The sequence below is a fragment of the Pagrus pagrus genome (genome assembly GCF_965226575.1).
Source record: "Pagrus pagrus genome assembly, chromosome: 1".
Lineage (NCBI taxonomy): Eukaryota > Metazoa > Chordata > Actinopteri > Spariformes > Sparidae > Pagrus > Pagrus pagrus.
Window position 1 is genome coordinate 18968033 of NC_140185.1, and position 17533 is coordinate 18985565.

Here is a 17533-nt window from a genome sequence, read left to right on the forward strand (position 1 = left end):
AATCACACCTGAGTTAAGACTGTGTTTTGTAAATAAATGATGTGAGTTTGTTGTGTCACCAACGACTCAAGACATAATCAGAAGGTCAGCTCAAAAACTCCCAGAAATTCATTTTGGATAAATCGAAGAAGTTTCCTGTTAAATGCAAGTACTGAAATTCAATCGGATCAGGTTGCTTTGACCAATTTTATTACACCAAACATAAAACAAACACTGAACAACTACATTTAAGTTATATATTAAACATGGCTTGTTTTATATACAAGAAGAATTCTGCACACAGGAGACCTGAAGACGAAGATAGAAATAGAAGCACACTAAGAAGTTGTAGTTTTGCAAGAGTAACCACACATCTGGTGACAGCTATGGAGGGTTCTGGGAACAATAAAATGATAAACCATGTTCCTAAATGTTACTGAACCAATGCAAACACCTCAGAAAAGCGGAGCTCCTATACTGGATGGTGATTCAAACAAGACAATACAACAGAACTGGATCGAAAGCGCAGAGGCTCAGCTTTCTCCATTATGGTTTTCACCTTCACAACCAACAACCACAATTTCAGCTTCTTGTCTCCAGTAGTCTGCCTGCATGAAGAGTATTGCGACATAATACCATGACTGAACAAGAGGGACAAAGATGCAGGTGGTCTCAAAGCCTGGTCAACAGTGACCATTTGTTTATTCTTCGACACAAACATAACCATCTTTTGCTCCAAACGTGACATGGGTGCTGCAGAGCTCAGCTCTTTCGAATGTTTCTTGGAAAGCATTTAATTCATTGCAACAAACTGCTACAACTACGTTATCCAGACATCCAGCTTCCGACTAGCTCAATGGCAAGCAAGCTTTCGTTGTGCCTCACTAAAAAAAACAAATACCCCAGAAAAAAGATGATCCCAGGACAGAAACAACAATACTGTATGGAAGAAAAGCGTAAGACAAAGCTTAAGATTAACCCATCAGAGAAAGTCGACAAAAATGACTATAACCGTCAACCTCTATCTCCTCTTCTTGTCACCTCTTTCTCATCCTCTTCCTCCCTCCCATCTTCTCTCATATACCTCTTGTTCCAAAATATCCAAAGAAGTAGCCGCTGTGGGATGCTGGCTAATGTGGTGGCTGCTTAACGTGATCCGGTTGTTAATTAAGGTCATTCTCTGTGCGGATGTGGTGCGTCAGGGCGACTGTCAGGGGCAGACACAGGAGGACAGGAATGGGACTTAATGCTGTTATGTTTGCTGAGAGCCTCGTCAAAATCCAGCTGCTGGTCGTTGATAGAGATTTCCATGCAGCCGTGGTAGAAGGCCGTCACAGGGGTGGCAGGCAGTGGGACGTTGTCTGAGAGAGAGAGAGTGGAACAGTCAGTGAGAATGACAGTAATGACGGACGATAATGGAGACAAGTCACACTGTATAAGCCCTTCTTTTATTTCGTCATACAAAAACAAATCTGCCAGTGTTGTTTGTTCAGAAGAAGGAAAAGTAACTGATGACAAAGTTTTTAGACATTGTAGTGGGGATTACAATCTCGGTCTGTCAGCTCACTACTTTGATCTGGACTGAAATATCTCTACAACTACTGGATGGATTGCTGTAAAATGTTATACAATCCTCATCCAAAAAAGTTGTGACACTGTGTAAAACTCAATCATTTTTGACATAAACTCAATTGAAAACAGTACAAAGACAGCTTCATTGATTTTTATTAAATTGCTTATTCTGAATTTGATGCCAGCAGCAACATGGTGAGACAGGGTCAACAAAAGACTGGGGAATGTTCCAAACACCTGTTTGGAACATTCCCCAGGTAAACAGGTCAAATGGTAACAGGTGTTAGTATCACGATCGGGTATGAAAGGGGCATCTTGAACGGCCTTGTTCACAAGCAAGGATGGGGCGAGGTTCTCCACTTTGCGAAATACATGATTGTATAAACTAAAGGATATTGCTACATGTCAGAAAAAATTGTTTGCTTGCTAATAATTGCATTCTGCTTTTGAATTTGCTTCACACAGAGTCCCAGCTCTTTTTGGAATGGTTGCACAGACATTCAAAAACAGCCTTCGTCATCCCTTGACTGTCCTCTAGCTCCACCATGAGGTTGACATTTGAGTTTTAGTGGCATATTGGATGTATTGACATGAAATCTTGTACAGTCATTCATGTTCCTCTCAGGATTAAGTGTGATCATTTGGAGACCCCTTGATTTTTAATCTAGCGCATCCATCTGGTCAAACAATCTTAAATCCTTTAAAACCAATGATATTCCCAGTCATTCTTCCCCAGCTATACTTTTGTGTTTAACAGCACTAGAAAAACTAATAAAAAACCAAACCAAATGACAACTTGCTGACATTAGCATTTAGTGAATTAAGTGCAGCCTCATAGAGCCTCCAGCGAGAGTAGCCATCAGTTCTGCTGTTTCAGCAAAATCGAGAGGATACTCCTTTAGGTTTGCTTTGAACTTCCTTTCCGGCATATAGAAATCTCTGTCAAGCTTACTTATAAAAAGATGATGACTGGTTGATACTCATCTCTAAATGATTATAGCAAGGAAACACATTGGCTCTTTCATGGTGATCATATACAGTATATCTAAAAAAGTATGCTGATGTTTATCTTCAAAAAAGTCTTTTACACTTTTAGGTGCTGCTTTGACTGACCTGGTATCCCACCAACATATGTACTGACGGGGTTCTGCATGGTGGTGTTGAGGCGCTCAAGTGCCTTCTGCAAGTCATCAGACTTCATGTAGGTGACAGTGGAGGAGTTGGCTGAGATCTGGATTTCTGTGGGAGTCACATTCACATGCACTGTCAGCCGGTCGGGGTAACACAACATGAGTGAGTCCAGCGTTGCGACGGAGACGCCATCCAAAAACACTTGCAGATTCTGGAGCATGGAGGACAGAAACATTTAGGTTAAATCGTGTGTGTGTGTGTTTGTGCTTGTATATGTGTGGAGACAGGCAGACATATACATCAGAAGTGTTTGAAAGTTTGACTGAACTCACAGCGTCTTCTTCTCCCTGTGTTACCACAGCAACCGACAGGGGGACTGTGTTGTTGTATACAAGAGCAAAGAGGACACCTGTGCTGCTGGAGGGACGTATGTTCATGTTTACGTCCACATTCCAGCTCCCAGAATCACCTAGTTACGCACACACACCCATACAAACAGGGAAACTTAAGTTCAAGTTCAGGCATGATATGGAATATATTAGAGCCCAACCGGTATATCGCTTACATATTGGCCTATCAAAGATATGTGAAGAGAAAAGATTATAATGTAGAAAAAGATACTCTGGATAATTCATAATTATTAAATTCACAGTAAATTGATTGTTTTAGTGCACTGATGTCATTTTAGACAATCATTTTTATTGTTAAACTGTAAAATTATACTGCCTGTGTTACATATCTTTGTCACAAGTGTTTGATAACCACATTTCAGGGATCACAGCAAAAAATGTGTGTGTATCGGCTGATTTATCGATATCCGAATTTTAGGTATCAAGTACCAAATATCAGGTATCGGTCGGGCTCTACAATATATGAAAGACGCACGGGTGTAAAAGCTACAGTGGAAACTGACTATTGACTACTTTGTACCTGTGCCGGTCTATATCACATCATAAAACATATCTTTACTTAAAACCCAGCTGGGCCAACCTGTGTGGAATTTTATGCTCTCTTTATTCATGTGTTTCCTTCAGGTGCTTCACTTTCCTCCCACCCCAAGAACACACCCATTTCTGGTAACACTTGTTTACAGCAACAACATGTATCTTCCTGTAGAAAGATAGTTGATTGTTGAGTTACATCTGATCTCATCAGTACTGACGCTTTGGGTCGGTGTCCAACCTGAGCTGCCAGCCCAAAGCTTCAGAATTTGACGATGTGGGGGTGAGACTCAAAAATCAACTATCTTTCTCCAGGAAGTTTTGTTGCTTTTAGCCAAGACACCATGCTCAAAACTACATTTGACGTTGTAACACTGTTGCGGTGGCTACTCAAAATATTCAGTATGGATTGAATGCAGAGGCCAAATTAATCCAAAACGGATTAATATAGTACAACATAACTTACTCACTGTAGTCAATGTTGAATTGTGCCAGTCCTGCTCCAGTGAAGAAAGATCCTCGCTCCACATACACAAAGCAATGTTTACTCTTCTTCTCCTGGATGACCTCCTTTACCCCCGATGCCCCCTGGTTCATCAAATTCCAGCCACGGATACAACCGTCAAGTCGAGGGTTTATCTAATGGAGGGATCGATACAGACATTTAGTACAACCTTACATTGGAACTGGTTCAATGTGATTTCCCATATGAATTAATTCATGATGTTATTAAAGTGGTTCTCGTACAGTTGTTAGATGTGGTCACAGGGGAAAAAAATCAATTTTAGCTGAGTGATTCATAGGTATGAGACAAAATATTGTTACGGGAATATATTGTATTACTTCCTATTGTGATACATTATTGATACACTGGCACCAAATATCACCTGCATCATTTAATATAATAATTAAATAATGCTCCTAACAGACTGACTTGTCATTTCAGTGGGGGATAGTTGTGTGTAGCTGTGTGTATTATTGTCTTACAATGTATCAAGTATCGCAGAAAAGCTGTATTGTTATACCATTGTTATTTTGGTCAACGTATCGTCAAAATATGGTATCGTGAGTTAGTCTGGGATTCCCACCCCTTGTGATTCATTGTGTGTGTATGCTTTCAGATGACCTGCTTACAGGTTTGATGACATTGTCGGTGCGGTTGGGCAGACCAGCGATGTAGACTTTCGTCTCCAGTTTGCCGTTAACTGAAGTAAAGAGAGTCTCTGGGCTGTTGATGCTCATCACAGCTTCTTTGCTGATCTTCACACTGATGCTGCTCTCCAGTTCATCCACAGAGATCTGTATGTTACACATTGAAGTCTTTCAGTTTAGCACCATAGCACACAGTCACCACAACACAATCTACTCTCCATCAATTTTATTTAATGATTAGCACTTACCACAAGTTGAGTAAATATAGGGAATTACTGAAATACAGCTCTTTCTTACCACGTGCCACTGTCCATCATTGATGGCTTTCCCTCCACTGGTGACCTTGAATGTGTGCTGGTTTTTGAACTGGACTTCAATGCGACCACCTCTTAGCCCCAGCATGAACCATGAGTCCTGGGAGGATTCTGCGTACAGCACAACTCCCTCTGGGTCAAATGTACGGAAGTCAAACTCAGCTGCAAACCTAACAACCGAAAACAGAGAGAGAAGAAAGATTTTCGTCACTTAAAATCATGCAAACTTCACATCTATTAACATTCACTAACATCCATCTTACAATTATTGATTTTGTACAGGCTTTTGCAGGTATTGACAGGTTTTTTTTTAATCAATTTCAGTATGGTATGAAAATCAACTTCTAGAGGTTTCAAAAGCGCGCTAATAATACACTTTTATGATTCTTTAAGAACATAAGTAAGCAACATTGTGTATTTGTGTTTGCGATGGACCCTCACTTTGTGTTCTCCGGCAGACGGAAGCGCAGATAGATGACAGGAAGGCCTGCAAACTGCTCCCCGAGGTAAAGCATCTCAGCGTGTTTGTGGTCATACAGATCCACACAAACTGGGATTTGTTCACAGTATCGCTCGTCCTCCGCCAAACGGAGACCATCACGACCATCACAGTGACATGAATAGCTGCCCTCTGTGTTTATACAAGTCCCGTCGCACACATTAAATTCACACTCGTCCACATCTGCGACAACAGGAGAAGAAAAATGAACAGGCAGTGGTGGCAGACGGTGGATATTTTAATAGAGGTGTAACACCAGTGGGCTTTTGACATATAAAGATCTGGTTAAATATACTCTGGTTAAGACAGTACATCATAACTTGAAGTCTCACCATTGCAGGTCCTAGAGGTGAAGTTATATTTGAAACCCTGGGGACACTGGCATTCATACATGCCCGGCGTGTTGACACATTTCGCTGGTTCTGCACAGATACTGGGGTACAATATGCATTCATCGATATCTGGAAAACAGTAAATCGAAAGACAACGGCTAAATGGTCTTGAGAGAATTTGTAATATAAACAGTCTCTGAACTAGTCTCTAAACTTCTCTGGGTTTATCCAACAAAGGGAACAATTAGACATTTTATGGGCTAAGAAGTGAACGATTTGATTTAAAAAATATAAAATGGATTTATTTGAAATAGTATCAGTATTAGCTCCAACAAGAAAACTTTATAATGAAACCATCAGCATGATCCTCAAAATCTCCACAGCCCATCAAAAAAAGGACAAAGCAAATTTACCAAACTGACTCATTCCATGTTTGTGAAGACTTTGTACTCATCGAGCATTCAACACACTCATAGATAAACAGTGAGTGAACTGTCCAGACAAAATAGGACAGATAGAATAAAGCGAAAATGAGACAATAAGCATCTACAAACTATAAGCAGGCTCTAACAGCTCACAGATATGAGACCAGCAGTCCATTTACAGCACAAAGGAAGGGCATGCTTTTCAGATTTTAAAAGCTTTTCACATTATATTGCATAAGAGGTCACCTCAGGGCAGCTTCAGAAATAACAAATGGTCAGGCCCCGAGGACAACAGCTGGACAACAGAGTTTTTGTTATGAAGTGTGCAGGGTTCCACCGTCCATATGAACAAATAAAAAGGAAGTTCTCACACAGGACAATATGCCACGTAGAAACTGTGTTTGTTCAGCTGCTTAGTGGCTCTATATGTTCCTCTTCTATAGGGACAGTAAAACAGCTGGATGTCTTCATAAATGTGACATAAGCCATTAATACACACACACACACGCGTGTACAGAGACACACACACACACATGCACGCACACACACACACACACACAGAAAGTACATAAAACTGTAACTTTTAACATTGTTGTAGTTAGGCTACATGTCAAACTGCGACTGAAATAAATGAATTCTTACCCACACAGTTGATTTTGTTACTGATGAAGTAGCCATCTTCACACAGGCACTGGAAACTACCGGGGAAGTTGTGACACTTTTGGTTACATCCTGCTGGATATTCAGGATCTGTACACTCATCGATGTCTGCCGAATCAAAACATCACACACATTTAACAGGAGCAAGTTCAATCACTGTAAAATGGTTAAATTTATCAGTTGTAAGCTGAATTAAGTCTTAAGTCAGGATATTAGATGTAAGGTATTAAGTGTACATGTGTGCTTATTTAAGAACTGCAGTAAAACATGCAAGTGACGTATTAGAACTCACCGTCCTCACAACGTGGCCCCTTCCAGCCGGGTTTACACACACACGTGAAGGAAGCCTGACCATCCACACAGTTTTCTGAACCCTCCTTGTAGCATGGATAAGGCGTGCACTGGTTACTGATCTCTGCAACAAACAATGTTATGGACACACAAACAGGATGTTTGAGGAGGATGGAAGCCTTGATAAAAAGCATTTCACAAGTCTGACTAACAGACATCAAAAATGTTCCTCACCCGTCACACACGTGCGAAGGTCCGATGGGATGTCAGAATTGGAGTTCTGGTTGCTGATACCGACACGGTGTGAACCCAGACACACTGCAACAAGGAGAGCTCTTTATCAGAACAGGCTTGTAAAGGAAACTGATATCACATCACAAGATAATCAATTCTGCAAACTTACCAACATATTTGGGGTAGAAGTATTCCTGCAAAACACACAACAGGCAAGAGATTTACCAAGTTTGTTTTACATTTACATTTGACAATAAGGAAAGGTAGACAAAGAGCGTGAATGGACTTGCCCTAGAATCAGTCAGTGAAATTATTCTAAAATGTAACAGCGAAGGAGCCATTATGAGGGGTGCAGTTAGTTGAGACTGCAAACCAGCAAAGACAACATTTGATCAATCCTCTTTTACACTGATCTCAACATATTTGACATTTTTCTTAATCTTTCTTTCTTGTTTTTCTGTTCTTAGTCTTTACTTTCAGTCATTGATCTAAATGATGTTCTTATTCTGTTCGTAGTGGCTGCTTGTCCATGACTGTTTTATTGTTAGTGTTTATGCCTGTATTAGAAAGGTGTATCGTGTGTTTTATTCCACAAAGGCCTAACCAGGGACGAGAACCGCACATTAGCCATGGCTAGAAGTCCTACATATGATGCCTGCTTGTACCATCTCTGTCAAAAATATGATAAACACATTTTTTTAAATAATCGATTAATCCTGAAAATAATCAGCAGATCCACCAGGAATGCCTCTAGTCTGATCTATTGCATCTTTTCCACTTTCACTGTTTAATCCATCTCTGAATTTCCTTCTTTTTCTTCACCTCCTCGACCTGACAATCAGATCGCCATTGAGTATCACTTCATTCATTTTGTGATGTAGACTAGTTGCCCTCAGTTGAGACCACCGGTGAGATCAAGGGGGCTGCTGCTCCTCTTACCGTCTCCGGCTGGTTCTCAAAGATCTCTCTGGCCTCCTCTTTGTTGCACAGCTCCTCGATGCACTCCCTCTCCAGGTTGCCCTTCTTGTGCTCTTCAAACAGAGAGTTGGCTCTCTTGTGCCTGCTCAGGAAGTGGGATGCTGTGGACTGGCTCAGGACTATAGGGAGAGACACAGACGCAGCCATACAGTCATTCAATAAGTAAAGTTAGCTCTTCTTTGTCAGTGTTTGCTACAACAATCAGATGTGACCAAGCCAATGTAACCTTTTACATCTGTGATTAATACAAGCAGGCATATGCAGCTACATTATAATAACACATGACTGATCCCAGCAGGAATTTAAGTCCTGTGTTTCCTCATGACAGATGGCTGATGTGGCCGGTGCCTGTATGGACAAAGTGGACAACCTAATTACTCTTCTGTGAATTGGCCTGGAAAAAAGGTCATTGCGAAACCGTTATTTCCCAGAAATGACCCCTAGTTGTTGTAACAAGCAGCTCATGTGGACCAAGCATTGTTTCACGGTGCAGAAAGGAGTCATGACCCCTCACACTTTCTCTTCTCTTTCTGCTGCTCTCATGTTAAAAGTTATTTTAAAAAAAACCCTCCTGAAACGGTTCCCATCTGGTCACATCCGCGCTGAAATCTGCTTTCAATCTGAGGCACTGAATTCACTGCATCAGGCTGTTCCGTGAATTACTTCCCTACGCAGGGTTCAACATGTTAACCGCAAAAACCAAACGCGTCCATACTTACATCGATAAGCATCGACGAGCGTCACGAGAAATACGAGACAAGCCAAGGACTCCCCAAGTGCCCGTTTCCTTCTCCACATAGTCGAGCCGTTCTTCCTGCTAGGCCACGGCTTGGCTCTGAGTAAGGACTGGCTGAGCACAGGTCCGTGAGGGGGGAAAAAACTTTATTCTTCCCGAAAGTGTTTTCGTTGAGAGAGGAGGAGTGGCGGGGGCCGCCAGGAGAGCAGCCACAGAGGGGTGAGAGCGGCAGGCAGCTAGGGAGCGCTGCTGCTAATACCCTCGGGCACACTGCCATTGTTTACTTACATGCCAACATGTCACTGCTGGTCGGCTGAACTCATGCAGAAAGTAGGTTTACAAAGCTTGTTACACTCACTGTGTCAGTCAAGTTTCGTAGGAAGATGTCGAAACTCACCAAACTACGTACATGGGCTGAAACAGTAATGTCGCGTGCTAAACTACAGACACGTAGAGCTGACATTTAGCCAACCGTCATATTTCGAACGTTCTAAAGTCAAAGAATGTACCGTTGCCAGGGACGTTACGGCCGTTGTCTAGCAACAACGTTTCGTCTTCTCTTGTCAAATGTTAACATAACACGTATTTCAAGTCGTAGCAACACTCACACTGACACGAAGTGTAACTAAATACATTTACTGTACTACTTTACCTAAGTATTTCCATTTTCTTTTACTTTATGTATCTACTCTACTATACAACTACTCAGAATTGGTTAGGGATATTTTAGTGTTTCACTTGTTTGTTTATTCTGTGACACATTTGAATTTTTATTTATGTTTTGTGAATATTTTTGGTCAACGGAAATAGTGCGACACATTTCATTTGACTTTTATTGCATATCCATGCACATGCATATCTGCACCAATATCCCTGACTCATTTTGAGTAGTGTATTTACAATGACAATATTGTTGGCTACTTTTTACTCCATTACAATAATTTGATAATTTAGTAACTTTGCAGACTTCATGTTGCATCCAATTTTTTTTATTAGCAAAAGAAAAAAAAAATCCCATAAAAACAAAAATGCTCAACACAACTCATACATACGTTCACCAGGATTGTTTCAATTTCTCCGTACAATATCATGTGCAATATTCTACTATTGTTTGTAGCATTTATGTAGCATTTTATACTGCTACAGCTGCAGCCCCCTCAAATTTACCGTTCCTCCGTCGCAGGGCCCTGGCTGATCCGTGGTGGGCCCCTTCTGTGACCTTGCCGAGTTTGCCAGAAAATTTCTTTGATACTGAAGTATACAGTACAGTTATTATCAGATACTTTAAGACTTACTCAAATACTATTCCTATGGGTGACTTTCACTTTTACCAAAGTAATATTTTCAAACAATACCTTTACTTTTACTCAAGTATGACTTTTGGGTTATACAACACTGCATTTACTTAAGCATTATACTTTCGTACTTTGAGGTATTTGTACTTTACTTGAGTATTTATACCTCTTCTGAGGCAAAAATTGTCCTATTTACTTCACTACATTTATTTGATAACTTTAGATACTAGTAACTTTGCAGATTGCATGCTGCATAAGCGCCAAGGAATACAGTATCTTCAAAATAATTTATTTTATCAGCAATCAGATTTTAAAGGTGATTGATAATCAGAAACACCCTGAATATTGGATCTGATAAGTGCCCAGGCCGATAATTGCTCAGCCCATTGCATACAGTAAATAAATGTCAATATGTAATAATGAATCTTACTTGCACTTTTGATACATACAGTAAGTGCATTTATTGCAAGAAAATTACTCTTGATAGCTGTGGTACTTTTACTCAAATACTTTTTGTATGGCTGATGTTCATGTTAACACAATATCTTTACGTTTACTCAAGAATGACTTTTGGGTACTTTTTACAACACTGCATACACACATATATTAAAATGTTCTGCCACTTAATACCCCTACTATACTACATTGAAATGCAACTTCTCTACATTTATTTGACCACTTAAAGTATAAAAACTTTCATCAACAAATGAATATGTTACTATATCAAAGTTATAAAGTGTGTGTAAATAGGCCTATATAATGATTTAAAGCTATAGAGGTCCATTTTCAGTGGGTTCAGTGCCAATAAGAGGCACAGTGAATCATCTATTGTCCTTGGCACAAAAACCTGGTTTCATGTTATGGTTTGCTCAAATGGCATTGCAATTCAAAACACATATGTCACATCAGAGATGTAGACAAGTAAGAACAACGACCGACCACACTGGGATAAAGCTTGCCTTAATTTGAAGGCATTTGACTGAAACTGTTGCAGAGCTTTTACAGCTCAACACACAAACATCTTCCCGAGTCTATCATGTGACTGATTCAAACAAAATGTCTTTACCAATTAAAACATAATGAAGGTTTTGATGTGTGTACAGTGCAGTTTAGAAGAAGACTGATCTGCTCAAAGAATGACACACACACGCATTTGCATTAATATTGGTTTCATTTAGTTATTGAGGAAAAAAAACACATCACATTTTTCACCATTCATTCAACTGTTTTATGTACACATATAACAGGCTTATTTTAATACTTTTAAAATATTTGTACAAAATACACTGCTCTCCCTTTATAATATGTGTTTATCTGCAGAGGCATTTTACTGCAAAAGGTCAACAGATGTGCGTTGTTAATTTGTGATCATTTTGATGAGGGGTTGTTAATATTATTGCATGCTGAAACACCATTATTGCATAAGTCATTCCTTTGTGGGCTTTGGGGTGGAGGAGTTGCCGTTACTGTAACTGCCATTACGCTACCAACTAAGCCGATGTTTCTGGGAAGGTGTTGCTGAAAGTGATAATAAATATGATAACCAAGTTAGAGATGAGAGACAGCTGTTTGGTGGTTTATAATTCAGTCCGAGTCACCTCGGTTATGGCAAAAGAACAAAAAAAAAAAAAAGTTTCGTAAACCCGAGGAGAGTTAGTAACTGGTGGAAACAAACACTCACCAAAGTTCAGAGGTTAAAACAATGCTGCTCTCGTTCTCATTGATGTTTCATCAATGTTATTACTGTGTCGCATTCATAAAATGTTTGGGGAGAATATATTGGCAAAGGTTCCTTGAAATGGAACAGTGGTTCTATACAAGAGGACAGAGGAGATACACTCAATCAGATATTTACAGGCAGTGATTTTCTCTTTTTTAACAAGTGGGACTCTGCCTTTCCTGACCTGTAACACTTGGTTAATTCAATTGGCAATACAACCCGTCATGTCAGTCACTCATGCACACACTGACAAATGCACACTCAAAAATACATACGCACAAAACACATACACCTCAGTCATTCAGTTCGGATACACAGCCAGTTTCTGTATGACAAGACAAAGATAGAAAACAGTCAAACTGTTGAGACCCTCCATAAGTTCTTAGATCAACATGTTCGACAAAGAAAAAGATGTCATCAGAGTAATCGTCTGTTTTTAAAACAATATAGGTTTTTGAGATATAAAAAACATATCTAAACAATGATTTTTTTTGCTTGTTTTTCAAAAAGAGAATTTTATAAAAGTGATGACTGGCACTGTTTGGGATCCTGTGATCAAGGGAACTACCCATGAGGCTACATAACTAAGTTTTGGAAAATACAAAAATCTTGCCGCGGTTTGTCGTCACCAAGTCGCACAGAAGCGACTGTGGATGCTACCATCGCTGTGACTACAACTACACTTCACATGCACTGGTTTGGCGAGAGTGAGTGCTGATGGAAATGAATGCTAATGAGATTGGTTGCCTTTGGGAAGCGTAGAACAACACAACTGGTTCACAACAATAAGTCCTGTACCTTCAACAGATTGGGGGGTTGCTGACGGGTAAGATTCACAGCAGGCAGTTTCTCAAAGGAATGCACATAAATAAACTACAAGGCGCAGCTTCGCCCAAAGTAAGACAGAGTTAACCTCACAAAAGAGAAGAACTACATTATTAGGCAGCCAACAGGGCAACACAACCAGTAACACACTATCCATTTCACAATCATAACTTGAGACAAGACAGGTTAAAATGTTAGTATATTGATTAATTAGAAGTTAAGCTAAAAACCATCCTTGTTAATGAGCTGTGCTAACACATAGTTTCTGCTTTGTGATAGTTGAAGGGATAGTTTGGCTACTATTTTTAAATTACACAAAGTAAAACATACAAATATTCTGATTGTGTCTGCATGCAGTTTGATTGTATGATGAATTAGCTCAACTGAGCTCAAGTACTGGACTTCGATATTAAGTATCAGCACCTCTTAAAAGCAGCAAAACACACTGTTTCCTATGATATGAACCTGCAGCAGTTACATTATGATGATTAAAGCACCTTTGGATTCGTACGCCAAACAAATGCGGCGCAGCATATCACCAGAGTAACTGCTGACTACTGCTAATTGTAGGCGCTACTGTAGTAAGTTAGCTCAGTTAGCTGTGCAGCTAGCGATCCAGACTGGTGGGAGCCCAGAGTGGTATTATGAAAAAGGACGGGCTGGAGCTAGCTGGACCAAAATTAATTTCTTCAAATTTGTTGTGAGTCAACATTTCTTGGTACATGGTATGTTAAGGACATTTTAACAAAAACATGAATCATAACTGTATAAAATCGCATAAATTATACAGGTGTAGCTAATAAAGTGGCCACTGACTGCACATTGTGAGCATATTATTGTTTCAGTTAAAATCGTGGTTACAAAATGCATTTTACTGAATATTCGGTTCTTGTGGGAGTCAACATGGGCCCTTCACAGAATCTGGTTATTAAGTTGGACATAATCTAATTTCTTTGCTCATATTTGGAGATCAAGATGGAGTTCAACTAATCATCCAGTGTGTTTTGTCTTACTTAAAAGAGAAGCATCCATAAACTCAGTGATGCCAAGCAAACTGTTCAACATACATTCAAACAGCATACAAAGAAACAAAAAAAGGCATCAGTTGAGTTTGTCTGACTCTGTGTAAGCAGAAAAAAAAAGAAAAAAACTCTTCGGAAACAAGCTATTCCCTTAACCCAGGTAGTGGTTACACAGGGGCAAGATATCCAACAACAGAACAAGGCTTCTGATGAAAACTTGATCCTCTTTATCTGTCAGCACACTGATGATAAGGATAAAAATGAGGGATAAAACTGTCCGTGGAGTGATTTTTTTTTTTTTATAGCTAACATCAAGCTGCTCTTGGCTGTGCTTGGTCCCGACAATCCCTTCTTGTGTGCCCTCGAGCTTCACAGCCTTCCTGAGGAGGTTGGGGACAAAATTAGAAAAAAATAGATTAAAAAAAAAAAAAAACAGGTACATGGGAACAACACCACCCAAAGAGGGCAAAATTACAGTCTTTGCTTCCTTCCTTACGGAGTGAAATACAACGGATCAATTCAACAACCATTAAAATAACCAGATACAAATCAAACAGATAAAATAAGCTTTTTGAAAATGTGCTGCGAGGCTTGTTCATCCATAGATTTGGAGGCGATTAAAGTGCGTGTTGGTCACTGTCAAAACTGTCCAGTGAAAACGTTTTTTTTTTTTGTTTGCTTGTCGTCTCGTCTCATCACAGAAAGGAGACCCAAACAGATGCATGGTATGATTATCTCTTCATTCGTATCCCTCCTTTCCTCCTCAATTGTTCCTCTTTTTTTCTTGCAGATCTGAGGTCTGTTCTCCGAAAATTTGGAGTGATGCACCTTGAGACGCTGCAAAAAATGTCCATCCACACAGCTCATTTAGTCTGGTATTGACTCTTAAAACACTTAGTCTTTAAAACTGAAGCCAGTGAGATGAAACTCCAGCTGCATTGGAAATGAGTGGCATTATCTCAACTTAATCAAGTAAAAACAAAGATTTAAAAGCCAATACTAGACACAGAGTGTTGTTAAGATGGATTTCTTTGCAGTAAAGAAAAAATATGCTGGTTCTGGGCATCTTAGAAACAGTACACGGGGCCAAGGCTAGATGGAGTAGGTGGAGCTCTCAGACTGCTGGCGGATGTAGCACTGAAAACTCTTGTCTCCGATCGGGTGCTCCCTGAGGAAACAAAGAGAGGGACGGTATTTAATTGTTGGCTGAAAGTTGCAGAGAAAGAAGCATTTTCTGTCAGGATTATTAGTTGATGAGCAGAGCATGAGCTAATGTCACTGGGCAGAGGGGAAAATCCACAGAACAGCTAAGAATAAATGTTAAAGTGATGATGTTTGAGTTATTTGAAATGTTTAAAGTGCTACATTTCATCTCTAACTGCACCACCTTCTGGCCCCAAAGGGAAGTTGCTCAGCATTGAACTAGATTTTACAGTACATCAGTTTTTCTGAAGTTCTTAGCAGAGGTGGGAAGTAACAATGTACAATTACCTTATTACTGTACTTAAGCAGAAATAACTTTTTTCTTTTACTCCCCACATTTTAAAACAAATATCTGTACTGTGGGGAGAAAAGCTGTGTTAGTGTCTCGTATCTGCAGAGACCGTGTATCCCTCTGCCTGGATTTTCTTATTTTCTCAGTTTGTTGCTACTCGGGACGCTTTACCAACACAAAATGTCGCTATTTGACGTCCTGGGAATGAGACTCAACAATGGCCTATCTTTCTGGTGCGTTTAGGAACAGCTTGGACAAATTGTACTGATTCTATCTTTAAGTTTAACAGTCTTTGAATTATATAAATATGACGTGAGGTTCAGTTAACTTTGCACAGAAATGGCTGGTAGAAATGTCTTCAGAGGGGTCATTTTTACTTTTATACTTTGAGTCCATTTCAGAGTCTGTACTTTCTTACTTTTCTTACCCCGCTGCCTTAAGGAACGGCACAGGAAATCATTCCTACCTGGTGCCATCAGACTTTACAACGCTCACTCAAGAACACACAAATAATTTATTGCGCTTTAAATATCCTGTAAATGGAACTGCACCTTATTTCTCTTGCACCTTAAGTTCCACTTAGCTCAGCATTTAATTTTATTTACCTCAGTATTCTATCTTATTTTGTAACTGCTTAAGCATTTTGTTGTATATAGTACTTTATTGTTTCTATATTTGCCCTTATATTTTGATTGTATTTGTACTTGAATGTACCTGCTGCTATGATAACCTATCTATCTATCTATCTATCTATCTATCTATCTATCTATCTATTACTTGAGTAAAGAAGTTGAATCAGTACTTCTACTTTTACCAAAATCTGTTTTTACACAAGCAGCTGTACTTATACTCAGCCTCCATTGCATTATATATACAGTACATACAATAACTAGAGTTTAAAACAAGACATAATCTGAGCTACGTGCACAAATAAACAACAAACCACGTACTGGCTGCCTATCTTTGTCTTCTTGAACTTGTCACGCTTGTACTTGGTGTGCTGCTGCTCCAAGGTCTGCACGGCTGAGACAATCAGCTTCAGGGTTTTGTAGGTCTCCTGGGGGTCATCGATGACAAAGCTGGAGTACTCCTCCTGTTCGGGCCCGTCATACACAGACTTACTGCCACAGGCCTCTGCAGGGGAAGACACAGGACAACAGGGGACAAGACAGTAAACACAGGGAGAATCTGCAGTTATACACATGTACGCTCACAAAAACTCTTGCCAGTGTCTGACCTTGCATCTTGATCAGTTTGGTCATGTATGTGCTGAACAGGGAGTAAATCCTCTCAGTCTCTCTGTCTCCATCTACGTCCAGCTGGATGTTTGCAGGGAGACCGCTGAAAACAGAAGCAAGCAGGAGGAGAATGAGTGAGTGGAAGCAAAGGACAGGAACCTGATTCTGGACACATTCTGTCGACTTGACGTACCCGGTGCACGGCGTACACCCAGTGGCTGTGTCGGCGGAGACCTTGCAGCAGAGCCAGTGGCCGTTGAGGTAGGCTGAAGGATGGTAGGTGCTTAAGCGTTTGCGGTTGCACTGGCTGACTTTGGTCAAGATGTCGATCCAGTCGCGGGCCTCGACACAGTTGTTGGCCTGGATGTAGAGGGCGCGCTCTGGTTGAATGACCTGGAACATCTGACCGTGGAAAAAGGGACAGGAAGTGAGGGAAGATTTAAAATACTTGGATTTGAGCAGGATGCTAAAAAGAGTTCACAGAGGCTGCTGTGTGGGGTCCTTACATTTTTCATCTTGAAAGACTCCTCCTCGAGCCTCTCTACAGCCAGGATGTTCTCTATGGGAATGCTGCACAGAGCTCCCTCACCTGGTGGTAAAAGGAAGCACATGAGAAATCACAAAAAATCAAAGATGGAGGAGTGTATGAAATGCCAATTACATTTATTAACTTGAGTTAATGTTAGTGCCCCAT

At 40.2% G+C, this 17533-nt stretch overlaps 2 protein-coding genes across 4 annotated transcripts in view; both read right to left on the minus strand.

Annotated features, from left to right (window-relative positions):
* Positions 1-167: 167 nt before the first annotated feature.
* Positions 168-9714, minus strand: pros1 (protein S). 2 transcript variants are annotated; one of them, XM_084342883.1, is made up of 14 exons: positions 9533-9714; positions 8470-8627; positions 7700-7724; positions 7531-7614; positions 7298-7420; positions 6988-7113; positions 5921-6049; positions 5531-5771; positions 5073-5259; positions 4758-4922; positions 4094-4262; positions 3015-3151; positions 2665-2893; positions 168-1340 (listed from the first exon to the last, which is right to left on the minus strand). In XM_084342883.1, exons 1-14 carry the CDS (start codon positions 9540-9542, stop codon positions 1153-1155), a joined length of 1971 nt encoding a protein of 656 aa, XP_084199009.1. In that variant the 5' UTR covers positions 9543-9714; the 3' UTR covers positions 168-1152. The 2 variants fall into 2 exon arrangements, with proteins under 2 accessions (XP_084199009.1, XP_084199008.1); XM_084342882.1 differs by having other exon boundaries at positions 9228-9714.
* A 4604-nt stretch (positions 9715-14318) lies between these two features.
* rasa3 (RAS p21 protein activator 3) overlaps positions 14319-17533 on the minus strand; it is a 39084-nt gene continuing 35869 nt past the window's right edge. For both annotated transcript variants that reach the window (XM_084363312.1, XM_084363313.1), the window contains 5 exons: positions 17346-17428; positions 17033-17241; positions 16839-16942; positions 16552-16735; positions 14319-15274 (listed from right to left, as the gene is read on the minus strand). In XM_084363312.1, coding sequence (XP_084219438.1) covers positions 15199-15274; positions 16552-16735; positions 16839-16942; positions 17033-17241; positions 17346-17428 — 656 coding nt within the window. In that variant the 3' untranslated portion in view covers positions 14319-15198. The remainder of the gene's footprint in view (positions 15275-16551; positions 16736-16838; positions 16943-17032; positions 17242-17345; positions 17429-17533) is intronic.